The sequence below is a fragment of the Sceloporus undulatus genome, chromosome 5 (assembly GCF_019175285.1).
Source record: "Sceloporus undulatus isolate JIND9_A2432 ecotype Alabama chromosome 5, SceUnd_v1.1, whole genome shotgun sequence".
Taxonomy (NCBI): Eukaryota; Metazoa; Chordata; class Lepidosauria; order Squamata; family Phrynosomatidae; genus Sceloporus; species Sceloporus undulatus.
Window position 1 is genome coordinate 84,667,761 of NC_056526.1, and position 17,814 is coordinate 84,685,574.

Genomic DNA, 17,814 nt, shown 5'->3' on the forward strand with positions numbered 1-17,814 from the left:
ATGAGATCTACTCTTAAATGTTTGCGGAATATACTTATATAGTTTTTGAAACCATGCAAGATACTGGAATTCATACTGTGTGATGAAATTATGCATTGTCGTTTACACGTTGCTCTTGGAAGGCATATATATATATAATACACAATTATTCATACGTTCTCTGTGCCAGAGTGTTTCCCAGCCTTAAAAATAGTCAGATTTACTTGGGATCTTACAATCCTGGTTTACAGACTAGAGGAATAAATACTTTGAAGTCACATTGTGCTTGAAGTGCAGAGAATAGCAGGACAAGTGTGTGGGAAGAGATGTCAGTGAGCTGATAACCAGAGATTGTGCTTTCATTTCTCAGCCAGCAAGGTTTTTAATACTGATAAAGCTCCTCTTCCCTCTATTTTCTCCTCTTACTTTCTTATCACTGTCTTATTATCTGCTTGTTATGCCTTTTGCATCACTTTCCTTCCCGTTTCTTCTTTTATTCCTCCCCTTTGTTAGTGCTGACAAAACCAGTATGTTATTCTGTCTCTATACTAGGCAAAAATTTTATAAAGGTTTTCATAGGACTTACTTTTGAGTAGATGACATACAGGCTCACAGGGGTAAATGGTGTTTATTTATATACTGTGTGTAGACATAGGAAACAACTGCTTGTGGACTTGTTTTGAAGTTAAAAACTAAAGAGTCATTTCTTTCAAACTGGATGATATTTATGGATTACTCCTGCCCCTGCCTTTTCTCTTTACACTCTGATTTTCTGTTTCTTTTAGCCCTTTTTATGCGGTTATTACATTTGCTTTTTATTCTTCTGTCTACCTTGTTGTGTGCCTTCAAGTCATTTCTGACTTATGGTAACCTAAGGTGATCCTGTCACAGAATTTCCTTGGCAAGATTTTTTTCAGATCAGATTTGCCTTTGCCTTCCTCTGAGGTTGAGAGAGTATAACTTGCCCCAGGTCACCCAGTGGCTTTTCATGACTGAGTGGAGATTTGAACCTTAGTCTCCAGAGTCATAGTCCAATGCTTAAACCACTACACCACTCTGGATCCCACTATCTACCTTATCTTGGGCCTAAGAATATGTATTTTTGTTGGTTTCTCTTATTGTTCCTACCTTTTGCTCTAGCTTAGTTAAAAAACAGCTTCCTCCACCCACAGTCCTCTCTTTCTGGGTCTCTCAATGTGTTACAGTGTTTTTTAAATTCTCAGGGTTTTTTGAGCTATTTGCTCTTCTTTTAAATTCATGGAAAAGTAATTAAGACCGTTGCTATATTCTTTTTATTCTACTTCTGCTCCAGAAGGCAAACATTTTAAAATGAAGGTTGTGCAATGTGGTAATAGTAGTGGTGGTTGTGGTAGCACTAGTAATAAATACTCTTACAATTACCAGGAGGTGAGTTCAGCATATTATTTGATCTAGGAAGAAAACTATGTAAAATGTTTAGAAATATTTTTTCTTATAGATAATTTGGCTTTCCATATGTGAAGAATTGAACATCATCCCAGTTACAATGTTTAAAATCCATTGTGTCAATAAAATATGCAATGGATCAAGTTAGTATTTGTGTTATTGTAAGAACAAAAAGAGTCCTTTCCCTCTTTTTAGTTTTTTTTGATTTGGCAGACTTCTTTTTGAAATTTATTTGTTCTTTTTACTGTATTGTTACTGGAGTTTTAAGCGATATACAGGTCCCTACAGCCATGTAAACAATCTTGTTTCGATGTTCCCAGTTTGCTGGGCAAATCACATATTAATTGCTGAACAATTTCTCTATAAAGTATTATGTGAATAAAGTTGTTTTTTGTTGTTTTTTTTGCTTGAACAACACACACAACTACTGCCACTTTGACTGCTTCTCATGCTAATTTACAGTCTCTGAATTATTTTTTCTCCTTTAGTCAGTTAGGTAAACATAAGGTTGTTTACTCTCCTTGGACTATTTTTTCTCTTGGAAGAAAGATTAATTATCTATTTAGTCATGAACCTTTCTAAGCAATCAAAAGTTTATATAACTACTTCTAAGCTTTACATATTTTAGATCCCCATTTTTCTCTTTAGTGATTTAATGGGATACTTAGATTGTCATCTTTGGCTTATTTCATATTCACCTATTTTTGGTTCCAGCAATTACACTTTTCATTACTCACTGTAATAACATTTTATTCTCCCCACAAATAATGTAAGCTTCTGGGCTGTAATTTAAAATTTCAGACCATAAGGCTGAGCAGCTGGCTCAAGGCAGGCTTCAGATCTACTTCTCTCATTCCAGCAACATTTCTGTTCATACAAGTCCCATATCAGCTTGTCATCCTTTCCCCTCCTTCTATTGAAATTGTCTAAAGACAAAATGTTGAGTTTAGAAGAAAATCATTTTTTCATTAAGGATTTTTGTCAATGAGGAATTTTGTACATTCAGGTGGAGCACTATGTATTACTGTGAGACCATGTTCTCAATAGCCTGTTTACAATAATACCTGAGATTATTGTAGAGACAATTTAGAAGAAATCAAGTTTTTAAAATTTGGACATTTTCTCTGCCTAAAGAACTTAGGATGCATTGCTGGTGGGTTCTGAAGCTGCACCGTACTAAAATGAATGGTGCGTGCGCCCCGTGCCACAAGCACGAGCCCCATTGGATAAAGGTGTGGTAAATGGCAGGTGTAACCATGTTAGGTAAACCTGCATTGTAAATTAGTAGAGCAATTGGCCAATCAGGCCAGGTAACTGTGGTAGTCAATCAGCAGACAATAAATACTGTCAGAGTCTGCTTAGAGTTTGGGAGCATATTGGTATTGTGTGCTCTCCATGCTGGTAGAAGTTGTAGTGCTATCCATACTGTGGTTTGTATGCTGATATGCAAGAAGCCATGCTATGTTTATTTTTGCTAAACTTGTTTGTACCTAGCCATATTGCTATGTTTTTGCTTTGACTATTTTTACTCTGCTGAGTAAAGCTATATTTTTGTTGCTGTACCTCCATGACTCTGCTGTGATCTGTTTCACCACCTCAACAGTGAACAACACTTACTTTGAGTAAACATGTCTGCAGTCTCCTATACTTGTTTGTGGGTGTAAACCCTTTTAATACAGTATAACTAGATTTATATCTGAATCAACATGTATGTGATTTAATCTTTAGGAGTCTTGGGCTCAACTTTGTCAAGAGGTTCACTTTACTGCTGAAAAGTTTTTCCTGCAGTAATTAAATCCTGATAATAAACTTCTACAATATTACCAAACTTAGCAGAAACAACACATGGCAAATTAAAAATGGTATGTTTATTATGTAAAAGTACTTAATACCATATTGTGATTAGTACTGAAAAATATTTTAGCAGATAGTCCCTTATGAACAAACACAACAATTAACAAAAAATATAAACTACCTTTTTTTCCCTTACAAAAATATAAAAGGCTCAACTGTAGAGGTGAACAAATTAACCTATTAAAGTAACAATTACTCCATGTTTCTTTCCTGTTTGAACTGGGTGTTGTTTGTGCCGTTCCCATTCTTCATCTTCTGTGTCCTGTTCAAATGTTTCTGGGTAAATGGAGAGCTTGTCTTTGGGACACTCTTCATAATAACTTCTGACATATTTCCCAACAAGCCAGCCTTTGTATTCCTCAGGTTTTCTGCATTCTAGGCCATTATAGTGAACACTGTAGTGGTGCTTCAGCCAGTAGAAAAGATAATGAATATTGTAGTCACATCTCCAAGGGTTTTCTCTAAGCCATAATATTTTTAAAAAATACAAATCTTCTAATACCCCATATTCAAAATTTTGCAAGGAGTTGTTTGATAAGTCTAGTTCTTCCAGGTTGATGAGTCCTGCAAAAGCAGCTGTTAAAGAAAAAAAAAACTAGCAATGATAAACAAATCATTCATCTTTGTGCTTAGACTGAGAAACCTATATTATTAACATTACATATTGGCTAAACTGCATGTAGCTTACGTAGTTTGGAAATCTTCCTTGGCTTTAAAGAAAGATGGGAATGACCCTTCAAATGTGGTTATAACTTGTGATTTGTGTGAGCTGAAAACAAACCCTCAAAAGGTGTTTGATTAAACATAGACCTAGATGTTATTCAGTCCAAGTAGAAGAGAAAGCCCAACTGAAGCTAGGCATTTCTTCATTGTCTGGCTTAAAAGGGCTCATTAAACCAAAGCAGCATAAGAAAGATGTCTTGAGAAATCACCTGTGTCTTGGCACTGAAGACAGATTACTCTATATAGAGTTGGCCTCTAGAGGGAGATAGCCAGTCCTAGCTGTTTATTGTCCCCATTGGTCTTCTGCTTGTGATTGTAGGTTGTACATATCTTGGTGTATGAGCAGTGAAAGTGTCAAATTGCTCACAGCTTAGTCCAATGCAGAAGCATTTTGACATCATCAGATTCTGGCCATAGTAGTCCATTTCATCCAGATTTTGGTTACAAACTTTAGAACAAAACAGACTATTGTATCAAATTTTGAAGTTAGTTTAATATTACGATTTACAGTTGGCCCTCCACATTTGTGGCTTTGACTTGTAATTAATGTAATGTGGTTTTAATTTTATGTTGTTTTAATAATTTTACTATGTACACCGCTTTGATCACTGCGGAAAAGCGGTATATAAATAAATTTTTATTATATATTATTATTATTTTGCAGATTTGATTATTTGCGGTTTTGATAAATATCTTCTCTCTAGAAATTTTTAGGTCCTTCAGCGCAACTCTTACAGAACTTGACTATAGAGTTGTGCTGAAGAACCTAGATGTTCCTAGAGAAAACACTTCTCTAGGCATTTGTAGATCCTCCAGCATGGTTCTGTGATCAACATCTGGCAGATGTTGACCACAGAGTTGCACTTGAAGACCGGGAGAGTCTTAAAGAGGTGTTCTCTCAGATAAAAAGAGTTGTGGGTTTTTAAAAATTTTGTGGGTTTTCCACATTCATGGGTTTTTCATCCCTAATTCCAGTGAACCGGGAGGGAACACTGTACTTGCCTGTGTGATAGCCCATACCATTGGACCACTATATTTTGAAGTGAGGGACTGAGCAGATGGGTCAGGATAGCACGGGCTGAGCCCTTGCTTTCCTGGTCCTATGTGCTCACCTGGGTTGGCAGCGGATGGATGAGTGTTTATATGCCTGTCCTCATGCTGCCCCAGGACCCACTGCCAGCATACATTCCTTACCTTGCCACACCATCACTTGTAATGCGAAGTCTCCCACCACTGCATCTGACTTGGAAACATGGTGTGACAGGGGCTTCTAAGTAGGAGTGACAGTGATAGTGTGGCAAAGTAAGGAATGTGTGTGTGTGGGGGATTTAAACAGCCAGTGTTTGCTGGAGAATTTCCAGGAAACTCTGCAACAAACTAGGTTCAAACTGACCCAGGGTAAAGGCTGTTTACATCAGGATTGGGCAGGATCCACTGGATCTGTGACCAGTCTGCCAGGATCTGGCCCGTTCATGGCCCCAGAGCTTTGCCCTGCATCATCTAAACAGGACGATGGGAACTTTTGCTTGTGTGGACAATCCCATAGGCAAAGTGAGAAACTATGATTAATGCTAGACTTCCTAGTTTGTTTTTGACTCATGCAAAATGAGGAATGAAGCTGCTGCATGCATACCTAAAGGCTAGTTCCTATCTAATTTTATTAAATTGAGCATCAACTGTGTGAAGCTGACTTGTGTGTATTGTTAAGTAAATAAATATTACAAAAATTATTTGAAACTGAGGACTAAGCTCAGTTGTTAGTCATAACTAAAGTATACCAGTTGAGTTGATAGGAATGTGTTAAGTGCTCAGTATGATGTTCGTCATGACTACTGGGATTTTGACCCATATGGACTTCAGCATACCTTGCAACAGTACAGACCTACAAGAAGAGCCCAGTGGCAAATTAGATATCTTTGAATATTACTGTGGATCCGATGTACCAGATGTAGAATAAAACTGAAAACCATCTGATTAATTTGTTATGGTTTTCACTTTCAGTATGTCTGAACTTCCCTATGGAAAAACAATAGAATTGACACTATTCATTTTTAAAAAAAATATGTCAAAAATAAATAAAATAAACCATAATCTGAAGAAAAATACTCCACATTACACCATAGGAAAAGCGTATATGCATATTATAAACTTAGGTACTATTACCATTATCATGATAAAATCTTCTCACCTGGGTCTATGTGAACCATTCCATTGCTACTCATGTTTAATACCTTCAGGTCATTAATATCTTCAAACTGCTTGGGTCGTAGCTGCTTAATTTTATTGTTAGAAAGATCAAGTTTAACTACATCTGGAGGTATGTTACCAGGAACTTTCTTTAACTCTTAAAAGAGGAAAAAAGAAGAAAAATATTATAGACACGACAGATTCTTTGTTACAGTCCCCGCACCATAATTTTCCATTTAAATACATGTATGTCTACATGGTTTGTTCAGGTACTATTGTTGGTGCTTTTTAGCTTTTAAGATAGATGCACAGAGTAAAGAATAATGTTCTGTACACCACCAAATTCAACACAGTTCATATGATTACAGAAACACAGACAAAACCAAATGGCTGTTTTCCTAACAAAATAATCTTAAAATTGTACATTTCAATTCTTTTGTGGGTTTCTTGCTTGTGAATTTATGATAGAATAATAGAATCCTAGAGTTGGAAAAGGCCAAAAGGGACATCTAAGGCCACCCCTGTAATGTGGAAATGTACAACTGATGTACTCTTGAAAGATGCCCATCCAGCTTCTTTTATAGACCTCTAAGGAAGGAGAATCTATCATTCCCAGAGGCAGTCCATACCTTCAGTCTATCAAATAGTTCTTACAGTAAAGATGTTATTGTGATGTTAGATGTTGCAAATGGGTCATAAAAGGATACATTTTATTATCCTAATTTAGTTTAATTTATATGCATAACATTCACATGGAAATCAGGATTAAACTCAGAGGAAGGAGGTATGAAAAATGGAGGAAGAAACATCAATAAAGATAAAAACCTGTTAGAGAAAATTAATTCCTATTTTCCTGTTACCTTTGATACCATTTCTGTGTCATCCTCTATTTCTTAATATGGATAAATGGAAACTTTTTAAGTTTTGGGAACAGGCAAGGCTATACAGATCTCTTCCCCAAACCAGTAATTGTAAACTAGTCTCTTTCCTTAAAGAATTGGATGTGTACTTATGTTTGGCAGCATGTTTAAAGATTGCATATAACTGGAAAGGCTTAAATATCCTCAGCTCATTTACATCAGTTCCATTACATCAGCTGTGTGAGCAGCATTGAAGGAACCTCTCCAATAATTGCTTCACTTTTTGTTACATTTTAACATCTTTTTAGACTTGGTTTGAACTCTTCTTTTGGTTTGCTCCTCTCAAAATGTCTGACCATTTGGACCGGTTTCTGACTAGTCTCCTGCTTGCTCCCTGGTTTGTTTGTTTGCAGTTACATTTTAGCTTAACTCAAACTGTTCTGGACTTTCTCCTCCTTTTAAAAGGTGTACTAATTGTGAGGCAAAGTTATTGGGCAGAGAGAGTCATTCCCGCTGTCTTCAATGTTCCTTGCCTAAGAAGGGGGCAAGTAGCCTCGTTCAAGAAAGAGGAAGCCTGGATCTCAAAGGAAGTTCTTTTTTCTGTTGCTAATGAAGTTTAAATTTCATTTCCAGGACTTTACAACTCTTTGGCCGTATACAGACTGGCAGAAAGCGTTGGATGCTCTGTCCCCCATGGTGCCATTTTGGCACGCGCCAGCATTGCACGCCATCATAATGCACCTCTGGCACTGCATCCACATAATGCAGCACCAAAGGGGCATCATAAAACCACACCACCATGGCTATGGCACCCCTTGGAGGGCGCAAAAAGGAGCTGCTTTTTGCGTCTCCTTTTTGCACTCTCCAGAGGCCAGATTGCCACGGCCCTGATCTGGCCAGGAAAGAGGCAGCTGCATGCCACCCCTTAGGGGCAATCTGTACTCCCAGAGCCCCCATGGCCAAAAGGGAGGAGTGGTCTCTGCCTAAATGGATATCCCATGGATATCCCATATCTCTATACCATCTTTACTGAGAATAACAAAAACAACACCTTGACAAAGCATAGGCCAAAGTCTCAAACTTCATCATTTTTTTCTTTCTCAAATATGTTTTTTTTAACACCTTTGCCTGAAGAAGAAGCTAGTGAAGCCTTGAAGGCTTGCATCATATATTTTGTACATTTTGATTGGTATAATAAAGGTATTAGTGATTTGTGGATTTTGACGGTTGTTGCTCTTTGTTTTATGGCCAACACAGCTACCCCTAGATATGTAGTTTGGTGGAGGAGGAATTTCACATGCTTCAAGTGTTGGCTTGTGCCATTCCTCATGCATCTGCCTCAAGCTCCACTGAGGATGCTGAGATACCAATGAAATGGACAGGAGGAAAATGTGTTTTATACCTTACTCTTGGGAAAGTGGGTTTCCATGGCTGAATGGGGATTTGAATGCTGGTCTTCAGAGTCATAGTCTAGCACGAAAACCACTACACTATGGTTGTGGTGCGCCATGCTGGCCACACATATGGTACATATGCTGAATTTTGTCATGCCATTACAATTTCATAAATTTATAGCATAGTGTATTGACGGTTATGCTTAATGGCATATTAATCAGAGTTTGATCAATTAAAGCTAAAACATTTTGAAAATGTACAGTTGGTCCCATGTATCCACAGATTCTTTACCTACAGGTTCAACTATCTATGGCTTGAAAATATTTTTTAAAAATATACATTCCAAAAGCAAACCTTGATTTTGCCATTAGGGGATATAATTTTACTGTGTCACTGTATGTAATGGGTCTTGAGCATCCATGGGTTTTGGTATCCATGGCGAGTCCTGGAATCAGATACCAAGGGCCCACTGTATATCCTGACCTTCCAGTGCTTATGGGAAAATGAATTATAACTTTGTGATTGCTGCACAATTATAATATTGGGTCATCATGTACAGTAAAAATGGGAAAAGGTATAATTGTCATAAACAAACCTTTCCTTCTGCAGTCCAGTGTTTGTACAGGAAACATATAAATGTGGCAGAGAGAAGAATCAACTTCAGGTGTAGCAACTTCAGGTTTTGGTACTGCTAAGTTAGAAGGGTCCTGTCTTTTGCCTTCACTACACAGCTGTTCAACGTTTACCATCTTCAGCTTTTGACCGTTTAGTTCCGTTGGATGGATACATTTTGCATAATTTCCCAGATTCCTGTTTCTTGGAAGCTGAAGCATTGTTATAAGAGTTTCCATTTGACAATTACATTGCCAAGGGTTATCATATAGGCGCAAATAATTTAAAAGAGGCATATAAATTAATACCTCTTCAGACAAAGTCTTAAGTTGATTGTGCTGGAGTAAAAGTGTTGTTAATTTGTTTAAACCAAAAAAAGCCTGGTCCTCAATTTTTGATATTTCATTCTGTTGTAAATCTAAGCTTTTTAATTTCTTGTACTTTGAAAATATATTGTTCTTCAGTTTACGAATCCTGTTTCTTGCCAGAAGCATGTGTTTTAGATCCTCAGGCCAATCAGTCTGTACAAATGTCAGTTTTCTTTCTTGGCAATCTAAGTATTTATCATGAAGATAAGTATATACATCACATGAGGGGCCTGGAATATAGCGCTTAACAGTGCTGGATGCTTTTCTTAAGCCATTTGTCTTTCCATTATTTGCTTTGTTTCTTGAACTTCCATTTCTTGCCTTCCTAAAGTCAGCGGCTTTGCAAAAGAGAAGTAGTAGTATAATCGTAACCACTTGCATCCTGACATCCAGCTGGCCCCAATTACTTTGTATGACAGCTGGAACAGTCAGAGTATTCCTTTGAAATCTGAGTTTGGAAATCTTAAAACTAGTGTGATTCAGAATCAAGGAGGCACAGCTGGGGTATGAGGAATCCTTCTGTTGAAAGAAAAGCAGAACATTATGTATTTCTATAGAAGATTATATATAAACTAAAATTGATTGCATATAAAAATCATGTCAAAGTCACGTCTAGTATAATCTATACAGTACATTGTGTCATCAAAATAATTTTTTGCAGAGGTAGTAATGGCATACTTCCATAGTTCTAGTGTCATGTAAGTTTTTGTACAGTGACATAAGGCAGGGATTTCTGTAGATTAATTTGTTCACAATTTATTAAACTAAACCAAGTTGGGGAGCCTCGTTAAATTAATACAACTTGACATCATCAGAAATTTAAACATGGCTTGTGTAATTTCCAGTATACTGAACACAATGAAAAAAAGGCTTCAAAAGTTGCATTCAGTAAATTTGTCATGAAATGAAATCAGATTTTATTTTCTGTTCTATACACAAATTTTATTATATAGAATTTCAATTGCATGCATCATTATACTTTTTGATCCAGAGTTAGGCCCTGTACATACTGGCCATTAACGTTGGCATGGGGGCAGGGTTAAGGCATAGTGTCCTCACAATGCACGCCCGATTCTGCCTCCCAGGGCGCCTCGACTCCGCGTGCCACTCCACATGGCATGCAGCATTATGGTGCTCCTCTGACGCTGCATCCATACGACATAGCACTGAAGGAGTGCCATATAGCTGTGGCAACGTAGCTATGGCACCCTTTCGAGGGTGCAAAAAGGAGCTGCTTTTTGCAGTTCCTTTTTGCGTCCTAGAAAGGCCAGATCGAGGCCGCGGCATGAGGTTGCCATGGCCCTGATCTGGCTAGGAAAGGGGTGGCATCCTGCCACCTCTTAGGGGCTGTATGTACAGCCCCATAGTGAAGCTTAGAACAGGCCTACTGAAATCAGTTATTGTATACAAGTCTCATTTATTTTGATGGGTCTGCTGTAAACATGACTGCAATTCTGTATACTTTTTCCTGAGATAAGCCTCTTTTAATTGAATGGAACTTCAACTGACTAGACATGTATAGACTGTATATGTCAATCCAATGCATGTTGCTCAGAACTTGGAAGTGAGTCCCATTATGTTCAGTGGGGCTTACTGCCTTATAAGTGTGTTTAGTATTGCCACCTAAGATTTATCTTCTCTTATATAATGAAACGTTGGCCAAACCAGACTTCCTTGGCTTTCCTATATTTGTTTATTACATCTGTATTTTCCCCTATATTCCAAATTTTAGATTGATATTATTCTGTACTGTTGATATTATTCTATACTGTTAAATCCTACCTTATGCTTTTCACATAATTCAAGTTATTATCTTGTTCTTATTTTAGGTCGATGTATCAATTTGCAAGAGTTAAATGTCTCTGAATGTCAAGGGTTAAATGTAAGTACATATTAATATTACAAATGTAAGATGCCTTTACTAAAAGTTGGAAATAATAAATTGTAGGTCTAGTTTTGGTTTCAACAGTAAGAACAGTTAGCAAGATATTATCTAAGAAGGTTTATATCTGAAAGCCATGTGACTTATTAGGTTGCTACCAAGAAGGAGTTTCAGGTCCAAAACACTGCAGAAATAATCCAGTCTGAGACCGCTTTAACTGCCCTGACTCAGTGCTATGGAATCCTAAGAATATTAGAATATTGTGACACTAGAACTCTCTGACAGGGAAGGCTAAATATCTTACAAAACTACAGTAAAGCCTGATTTCCCTTTTGTGAACAAGAGTGCATACATCGAATGGAGTGTTCCCAGCCTGTTCTGCAGCTCCCCTGTGTTCCCTTTAAAAAAAAAGTCAATCTGGTGTTTGGGAGAGTATGGTGTGGAATATGTTGTGGAGGACTGCAGATAACAGGGAAGGTTGGAAGTCTCCCTGGCCTACAATGAACAGAGGAACAGCTTAGGATCTAAGCCTATATTGTCTGGTTTTGTGTTCATTCTCAGTAAGATAAATTGTGACCACTGTGGTCATTCTGTTGCACGTTTTACCTTATAATTAATTGCTATATAGTCAATTTGAATGAGGTGGAATAAATACCAATAACAAAGAGAAAGTTCAAATGTAATACTAATTCATTTACATTAATGATGTAAATTGCAATTTAGTGTTATCGCTCGAAACAGACAGGCTTAAAAAGCCGGTTTCCGTGCGGCTTGGAGGTCTGGTGATCACATGACACATGCCCCCAACCTGTGTGGAAGCCACCTTGAAGTTGCGCTGGGGCCACCTAAGGTGGCCAAAAAAGGAGTAGATCTTTTATGCTTCTTGTTGTGGTCCATTTGGGACTGCGGCAACAGGTGCTCTAAGGGCCATGGCATGTGGTCACCATAGCCTCAAGGGAACTGGGCAGGGAATGGCTTCAGGCCTGCCCCTTCCTGTCCGTCTGTTTTGCCCCTGTGTCTATGAATGAAGGCTTGGGATTCTGCAGTCCATATTCCAGATTATCCTTTTGCATAGCACAGAGGAAGAATAGAATAGGATTATTTTTACTTTGTTGTATTTGTGGTTTTCTTTAAATAGGAGTCTGGAACTGTGGCTTAAAATAAACTTTAGTAAGTTGCTAGACAACCCAGCCACAAACCCTGTACTGTTTAGCTGAATTGCTTAGCAAATTAGAGTTTAGTTTAAACCATGCTTCTCAAGCTGTCTGATGGCTGTCTGATGACAATTATTTTTAATTCAGGGGTCCATACTGTATTTGTGCCCATTGGCTACAATTGCTTCTTTCTTTCCTGGAAGCTTGCCAGGAACCAGCAGTCTAGGGGTGAGGGACATGCACTAGTCGAGGGACACACCACAATGAGTATCACTGGTCTAAACTGCAACTCCTCATTTGAACATCATGAAACTCCACAGGCATTGGCAATACAATAAAGGAAATTCTGACATTTTATAATGACTCCTTTTGCTTACATATGTAGCACTAAACTGTGATTCAGCATTTCATTCACATGCAGTACAAATAATACAAGTTGTAATATCTAGTACTAATTGTCAACTGAAACATTATAACCACTATTGTTCTGAGATAGAAGGGATAGGTAGTGGGGAGGGTACAGTTTGGTCTACTGAATAAAATGGTCTCCCCCCAATAAATAAGGAATGTTTTCTAAAACAACAGCAAAACAAAAGAAAGCATTGAAAAATATGCTTTGGCTATAATCTCTTAACTGTAGTTAACTATTTATGTACCGTCGCCCCTCCTTTTTTGCGAGGGATCCATTCCGGACCCCTCCACACAAAATTGACAAAACGCACTTATTCAAGCCCTATTGGCTTGAATGGAGGTGTGCTCCTGCGGGAGCATGCAAGCACACACCATGGACATGTGCCCCATTTTAACTCCCTCTGTTTACCCACCGCAGAGAATTGAGGTGCACAGATACCAAGTCCGCGAGAATGGCGAGAAGACTGTATTAATTTATTCTATTTACATCCTGTCTTTCTCCCTGCATGGGAATCAAGGAAACTCACAGCCATTCCAAATAAAGTACAATTAAAAATAATAAATACAAAAGTTTTAAAAGAATTAAGCCAAAGTTTTGTTTAAAACATACACGTTAAAAGCACAAGTAATAAATATTTTTAAAAGCACATTAAAAATTATTGAAATAGAAACACATTTTGTTGTTTTTGTGCGCTTTCAAGTTATTTCCAGTTTATGAGTATCCTAAGGCGAACCTCTCAGAGGGGTTTCCTGCAGGGACGTAGCCAGGATTTTAGGAAGGGGGGGTTTCCAGACAAATGGAGCTTCTTTTTGCGTCGCGTTTGCGACGTAGCGAGGCGCCAGGGGCTAAGTGTCACATTATAATGAGGCTTGGGCACGGCAGCGCAGCAGCACACACCATTCATTTTCTAATGGAAGGGGGGGTCCGGACCCCAAGAACCCCCCCCGGCTGGAACCCCCCCCCCCCCCGCTGGAAAGATTTGTTCAGAGGGTGTTTGCCTTTGTCATCTTCTGAGGGTGAGAGAGTGTGATTTGCCCAATGTCTGCCAGTTGGTTTCCATGGATGCTGGTATCGATCTCTGGTCTCTAGATTAGTAAAGTGTTCAACCCACTGTTACCCAAAGAACAGGTGGGGGTGGGGGAAGTGCTGGTGGGACCCCACCAACTGTCAGCATTACTTCAGACATTGTGGAAATTAGCTTTGCAAGGATTTGGAAACGTTTGAACTGCATGTACCAGCCCTAACTGGGAGGATTCCAGTTTTTGGGTGAATTAAGACTTTTATTTATTTTAAAAAAATATGCAGGGTGCAATCACAGCATGAGAAATCAGTTCACACAACCAGCATACAGAGCTAACGAAATGGAATATGGGAAGAGGATATGGGAGTTTTTAAGGGTTTCAGTGGGTGTTATAATTACCTGTCCGAGTAGAAGACCATGAAAGCCAGAGTGGCTCAGACGGGGAGGTCTGAGGGTGACACAGAACATACACAGGCGAGTGTGTATATGGGCTGGACTGTGTGTGGTTTTTAAACCATATTTATTTATACTTTGGAGCTAACCTAGACGATGGGCTATTTAGCCAGGTACAAAGACTGAATTACTTGTTCCAGGAATGATAATGGCATCCACAGCATTCCTATCATCACTAAACTAATGGCTTGATCGAAAAAGATTAGTTTGGCAGGACAATAATCTCAGAATCACTGACAAAATATTTGAGAATTCCTGGAGAAGTCTTAGAAGACTGAAGGAGGGCAATTGTTGTCCCCATCTTCAAAAAGGAGAAAGAGACCAACAAATTACTGCACAGTCAACCTGACATCAGTACCGGAAAATGGATGGACAATGGATCATAAACAGACGGTCTGTAAACAGGCGGCATCCACACTGCAGAAATAATCCAGTTTGACACCAATTTAACTACTGGAAGAAGGAAGAGCCCTCCCTCCAATCCATCTGCCTTGGTCCAGGTCTCAGATAGAAAGAACCACTGGACCTCATCCCCTTCCTCCACCATCCCTTCTCCTTTTGTGTCGTGTCTTTAGATTGTAAGCCTGAGGGCAGGGAACTGTCTGATTAAAAATAATAACTGTAAGCCGCCCTGAGAGCCATTAGACTGAAGGGTGGGAAAATACCTAAATAAATAATAAATAACTACATGTCTCAGTGCTATGGAATCCTGGATTTGAGTTTGTGAGTTATTTAGTCTTCGCTGCAGAGAACGCTGGTGCCATAATGAACTACAAATCCTCAACAATTCCATAGCATTGATCCATACAGTAAAGGTGTGTCAACTCTATTATTTCTGCAGTGGGGATGCAGCCTAAGAAAGAAGGCTGTGATCACTAAAAGTCATGTGGGTTTCTCAAAAACAAGTCATGCCAGACTAATCTTATATCTTTATATAGAATTACAAGCTTGATAGATAACAGAATGCTTTGGATGTAGCAATCTTGCTTTCATGATATTCTTGTAAACAAGCTTAGTAAATGTGGGCTAGACAATTAGGTAAATTTGTATTGGTTGACTAACTGAACCCAAAGGGTACTCACCAATAGCACCTCTTATCCTAGAGAAAGTGACTAGTGAGGTGCCAGAGTTCTTTCCTCTATTCAGTTTCTTTTATCATTTATTTGGATGATGGAAAGAAAGACATACTTATCAATTGCCAATACATAATAGGAGGAGCAGTTCATACCCCAGAGGATAGGATTAGGATTCTAAGTGGCCTTAACAGATTAGGAGACTGGGCCAAACTAAAATTTCGTAGAGAGAAACATAAGGTACTACCAGTATCTTATTAGACAACAAGCAAAATGAGTCAGCAGTGTGATGTGGCAGCTAAAAAAGCCAACGTTATTCTAGGCTGCATCCATAGAGTATAGTGCTATATCAAGAGATGTAATAGTGCCATCTATTCAACTTTGTCAAATTTCACCTGGAATACTCTGTCCAGTTCTGGGTGCCACAATTCGTGAAGCATATTGACAAACTGGAAAGTATAGAGGAGGGCAACCAAAAGGTAAAGGTCTGGAAACCATTTGAAGTGCTTAGATTGCGGGTATTTTGGCCTGGAGAAAAGAAGTTTAAGAGGTGACATGATAACCACGTTTAAATATTTAAAAGATGCATGTTCAATCAACACACTCAGTCAATCATTATGGTCATAGCCAGCACAAAAAGAAAGAAAGCAATTTTTACCATTAGGTACAATCCGACAAAATAGCATAAAATACAGAATGATATAAGATAAATAATAGGTAGATACAATTTGATAACATGGCCAAGAGCCCTATTTTCATGTCAGACACAGTATGGAGGGCTTTTCAGTAGGACGACGTCACAGAAGCTAAAAAGCAGGCAGAAGCTCATTTGCCATAAACCAGGGTCACATTGACCCAGGGAAAGGGCTGTTTATCCCAGGAGACATACATTTCTGACACTGGCAAAGATCACAAATAAACCTGGTAAATCATCATGCAGTTATGAAGTTTTGAAGTACTCTGTAGGACAGCACCAATGGATTGTGCAAAGTCAATGAGTTCGGGTACCACCTATTTTCAGGGTCATAATACAGTCGGCTCTCTGTATCCACAGGGGATTCATTCTGGAGCCCTGTGGATACCAAAATCCACAGATCTCAAGCCCACATTGTCCCCAAGGGCAGTGCAGGCTCACAGTCATGCTGCCCTTAGACAGCCCCCGTTTTCCCCATGGCGTGCATATACACATGGCCACACCATCATTGGGCACAATTTAATGGTGGTGCAGCTGTTACACCCCCTCTGATGTAGTATATGAATAAAATTTTTTGTTTATTTAGTGTGCAATTTTCATTCGCACATCATATTTTAACATTTTTAAGGAAATAACATAATTCAAATTAAAACTGTTTTATTAATAAAATTCTGTATTTAAATTAAACCAGTGTAGATCCTACATGTAAAAAATTGGGAAGGGAAGAGGAGAGAGGAACCAGGGCCTCCAGTTTTCATGCCCCCCTTGAACAACTCTCACACTCTTCCTGGGGTCCTGTTGCACCATTGAGAACCATTGAATCAATGTTTGAAATCATTTTTCCAATATGGTTGTTGGCCAGTGACTATGAGCATTGGACTATGACTCTGGAGACCAGGGTTTGAGTCCTGGCTCAGCCATGGAAACAGCTGGATGACCTTGGGCAGTCACACTCTCTCAGCCTCAGACGACGTTCAATGGCAAACCTCTGAAGAAACTTGCCAAGAAAACCCATAAGTTGCCATAAGTTAAAAACTACTTGAAAGCAGATTTCAAAACAATTGGCCATACAATAGTGTATAAAGGACCCATTCCGCACGGGCGTAAAGTACGTCCCCGGGGACATACTAGGGTTAGGAAATGGCGTCCTTTACGCAACCCCTAACCCTAGTACATCCTGGTGATGTACAAAATGGTGGTGCCGTTCTACATGGGTGCCACCATCTTGACGTCGCGCACGTCCTGCAACGGAGTGACATTGCGAGTGCGCATTGGCCACTTGCGGCACCACATCTGGGACGCAAAAAAAGCCGCTTTTTGCAGCTTCTTTTTGTTGCGTCCGGAATGTGCATTTTGGCCACTGCGGTTCCCGGATGCAGCAACTGGTGCACTGGCAGAGCGCCCATTTTGGGCGCTCTGTAACGCGCCAAAGTGAGAATGAGTTTTATATGTACAGTATATGAAGATATAATAGTGTATATATGTGAGGATGGCCATAGTTGTTTTCCTTTGAGCTTCTCTCCACTCTTCCCAATCCATTTCTGTGGTAAAACTAACATAGTGGGATGAAAGCACTTCAGAAGATAAGCATCAGGAGGAAAATGACAGACATAGACAACCCAGTGCCACCTCATCCACACATTTATTGTGGGAACAGGTAACGACTTTTTATATGATGGAGCAGTTTCATATTAACAAGACGGTGACTATCTTGTGTTGGGT

General features: G+C 39.0%; 3 protein-coding genes across 6 annotated transcripts in view; 1 reads left to right on the forward strand and 2 right to left on the reverse strand.

Moving 5' to 3' along the window:
• The window catches only part of ARMC10 (armadillo repeat containing 10), a 310,309-nt gene that overhangs the window by 36,955 nt on the left and 255,540 nt on the right, over positions 1–17,814 (reverse strand). The window lies entirely within an intron of this gene.
• The window catches only part of FBXL13 (F-box and leucine rich repeat protein 13), a 74,188-nt gene that overhangs the window by 16,921 nt on the left and 39,453 nt on the right, over positions 1–17,814 (forward strand). For all 3 annotated transcript variants that reach the window (XM_042468668.1, XM_042468669.1, XM_042468670.1), the window contains exon 10: positions 11,233–11,285. In XM_042468668.1, the coding sequence (XP_042324602.1) occupies positions 11,233–11,285 (53 nt within the window). The remainder of the gene's footprint in view (positions 1–11,232; positions 11,286–17,814) is intronic.
• The window catches only part of LRRC17 (leucine rich repeat containing 17), a 23,277-nt gene continuing 8,716 nt past the window's right edge, over positions 3,254–17,814 (reverse strand). Inside the window, exons 2-4 of the mRNA XM_042468673.1 lie at positions 9,019–9,922; positions 6,170–6,325; positions 3,254–3,834 (exon numbers count right to left, since the gene is read on the reverse strand). Coding sequence (XP_042324607.1) covers positions 3,431–3,834; positions 6,170–6,325; positions 9,019–9,784 — 1,326 coding nt within the window. The 5' untranslated portion in view covers positions 9,785–9,922 and the 3' untranslated portion in view covers positions 3,254–3,430. The remainder of the gene's footprint in view (positions 3,835–6,169; positions 6,326–9,018; positions 9,923–17,814) is intronic.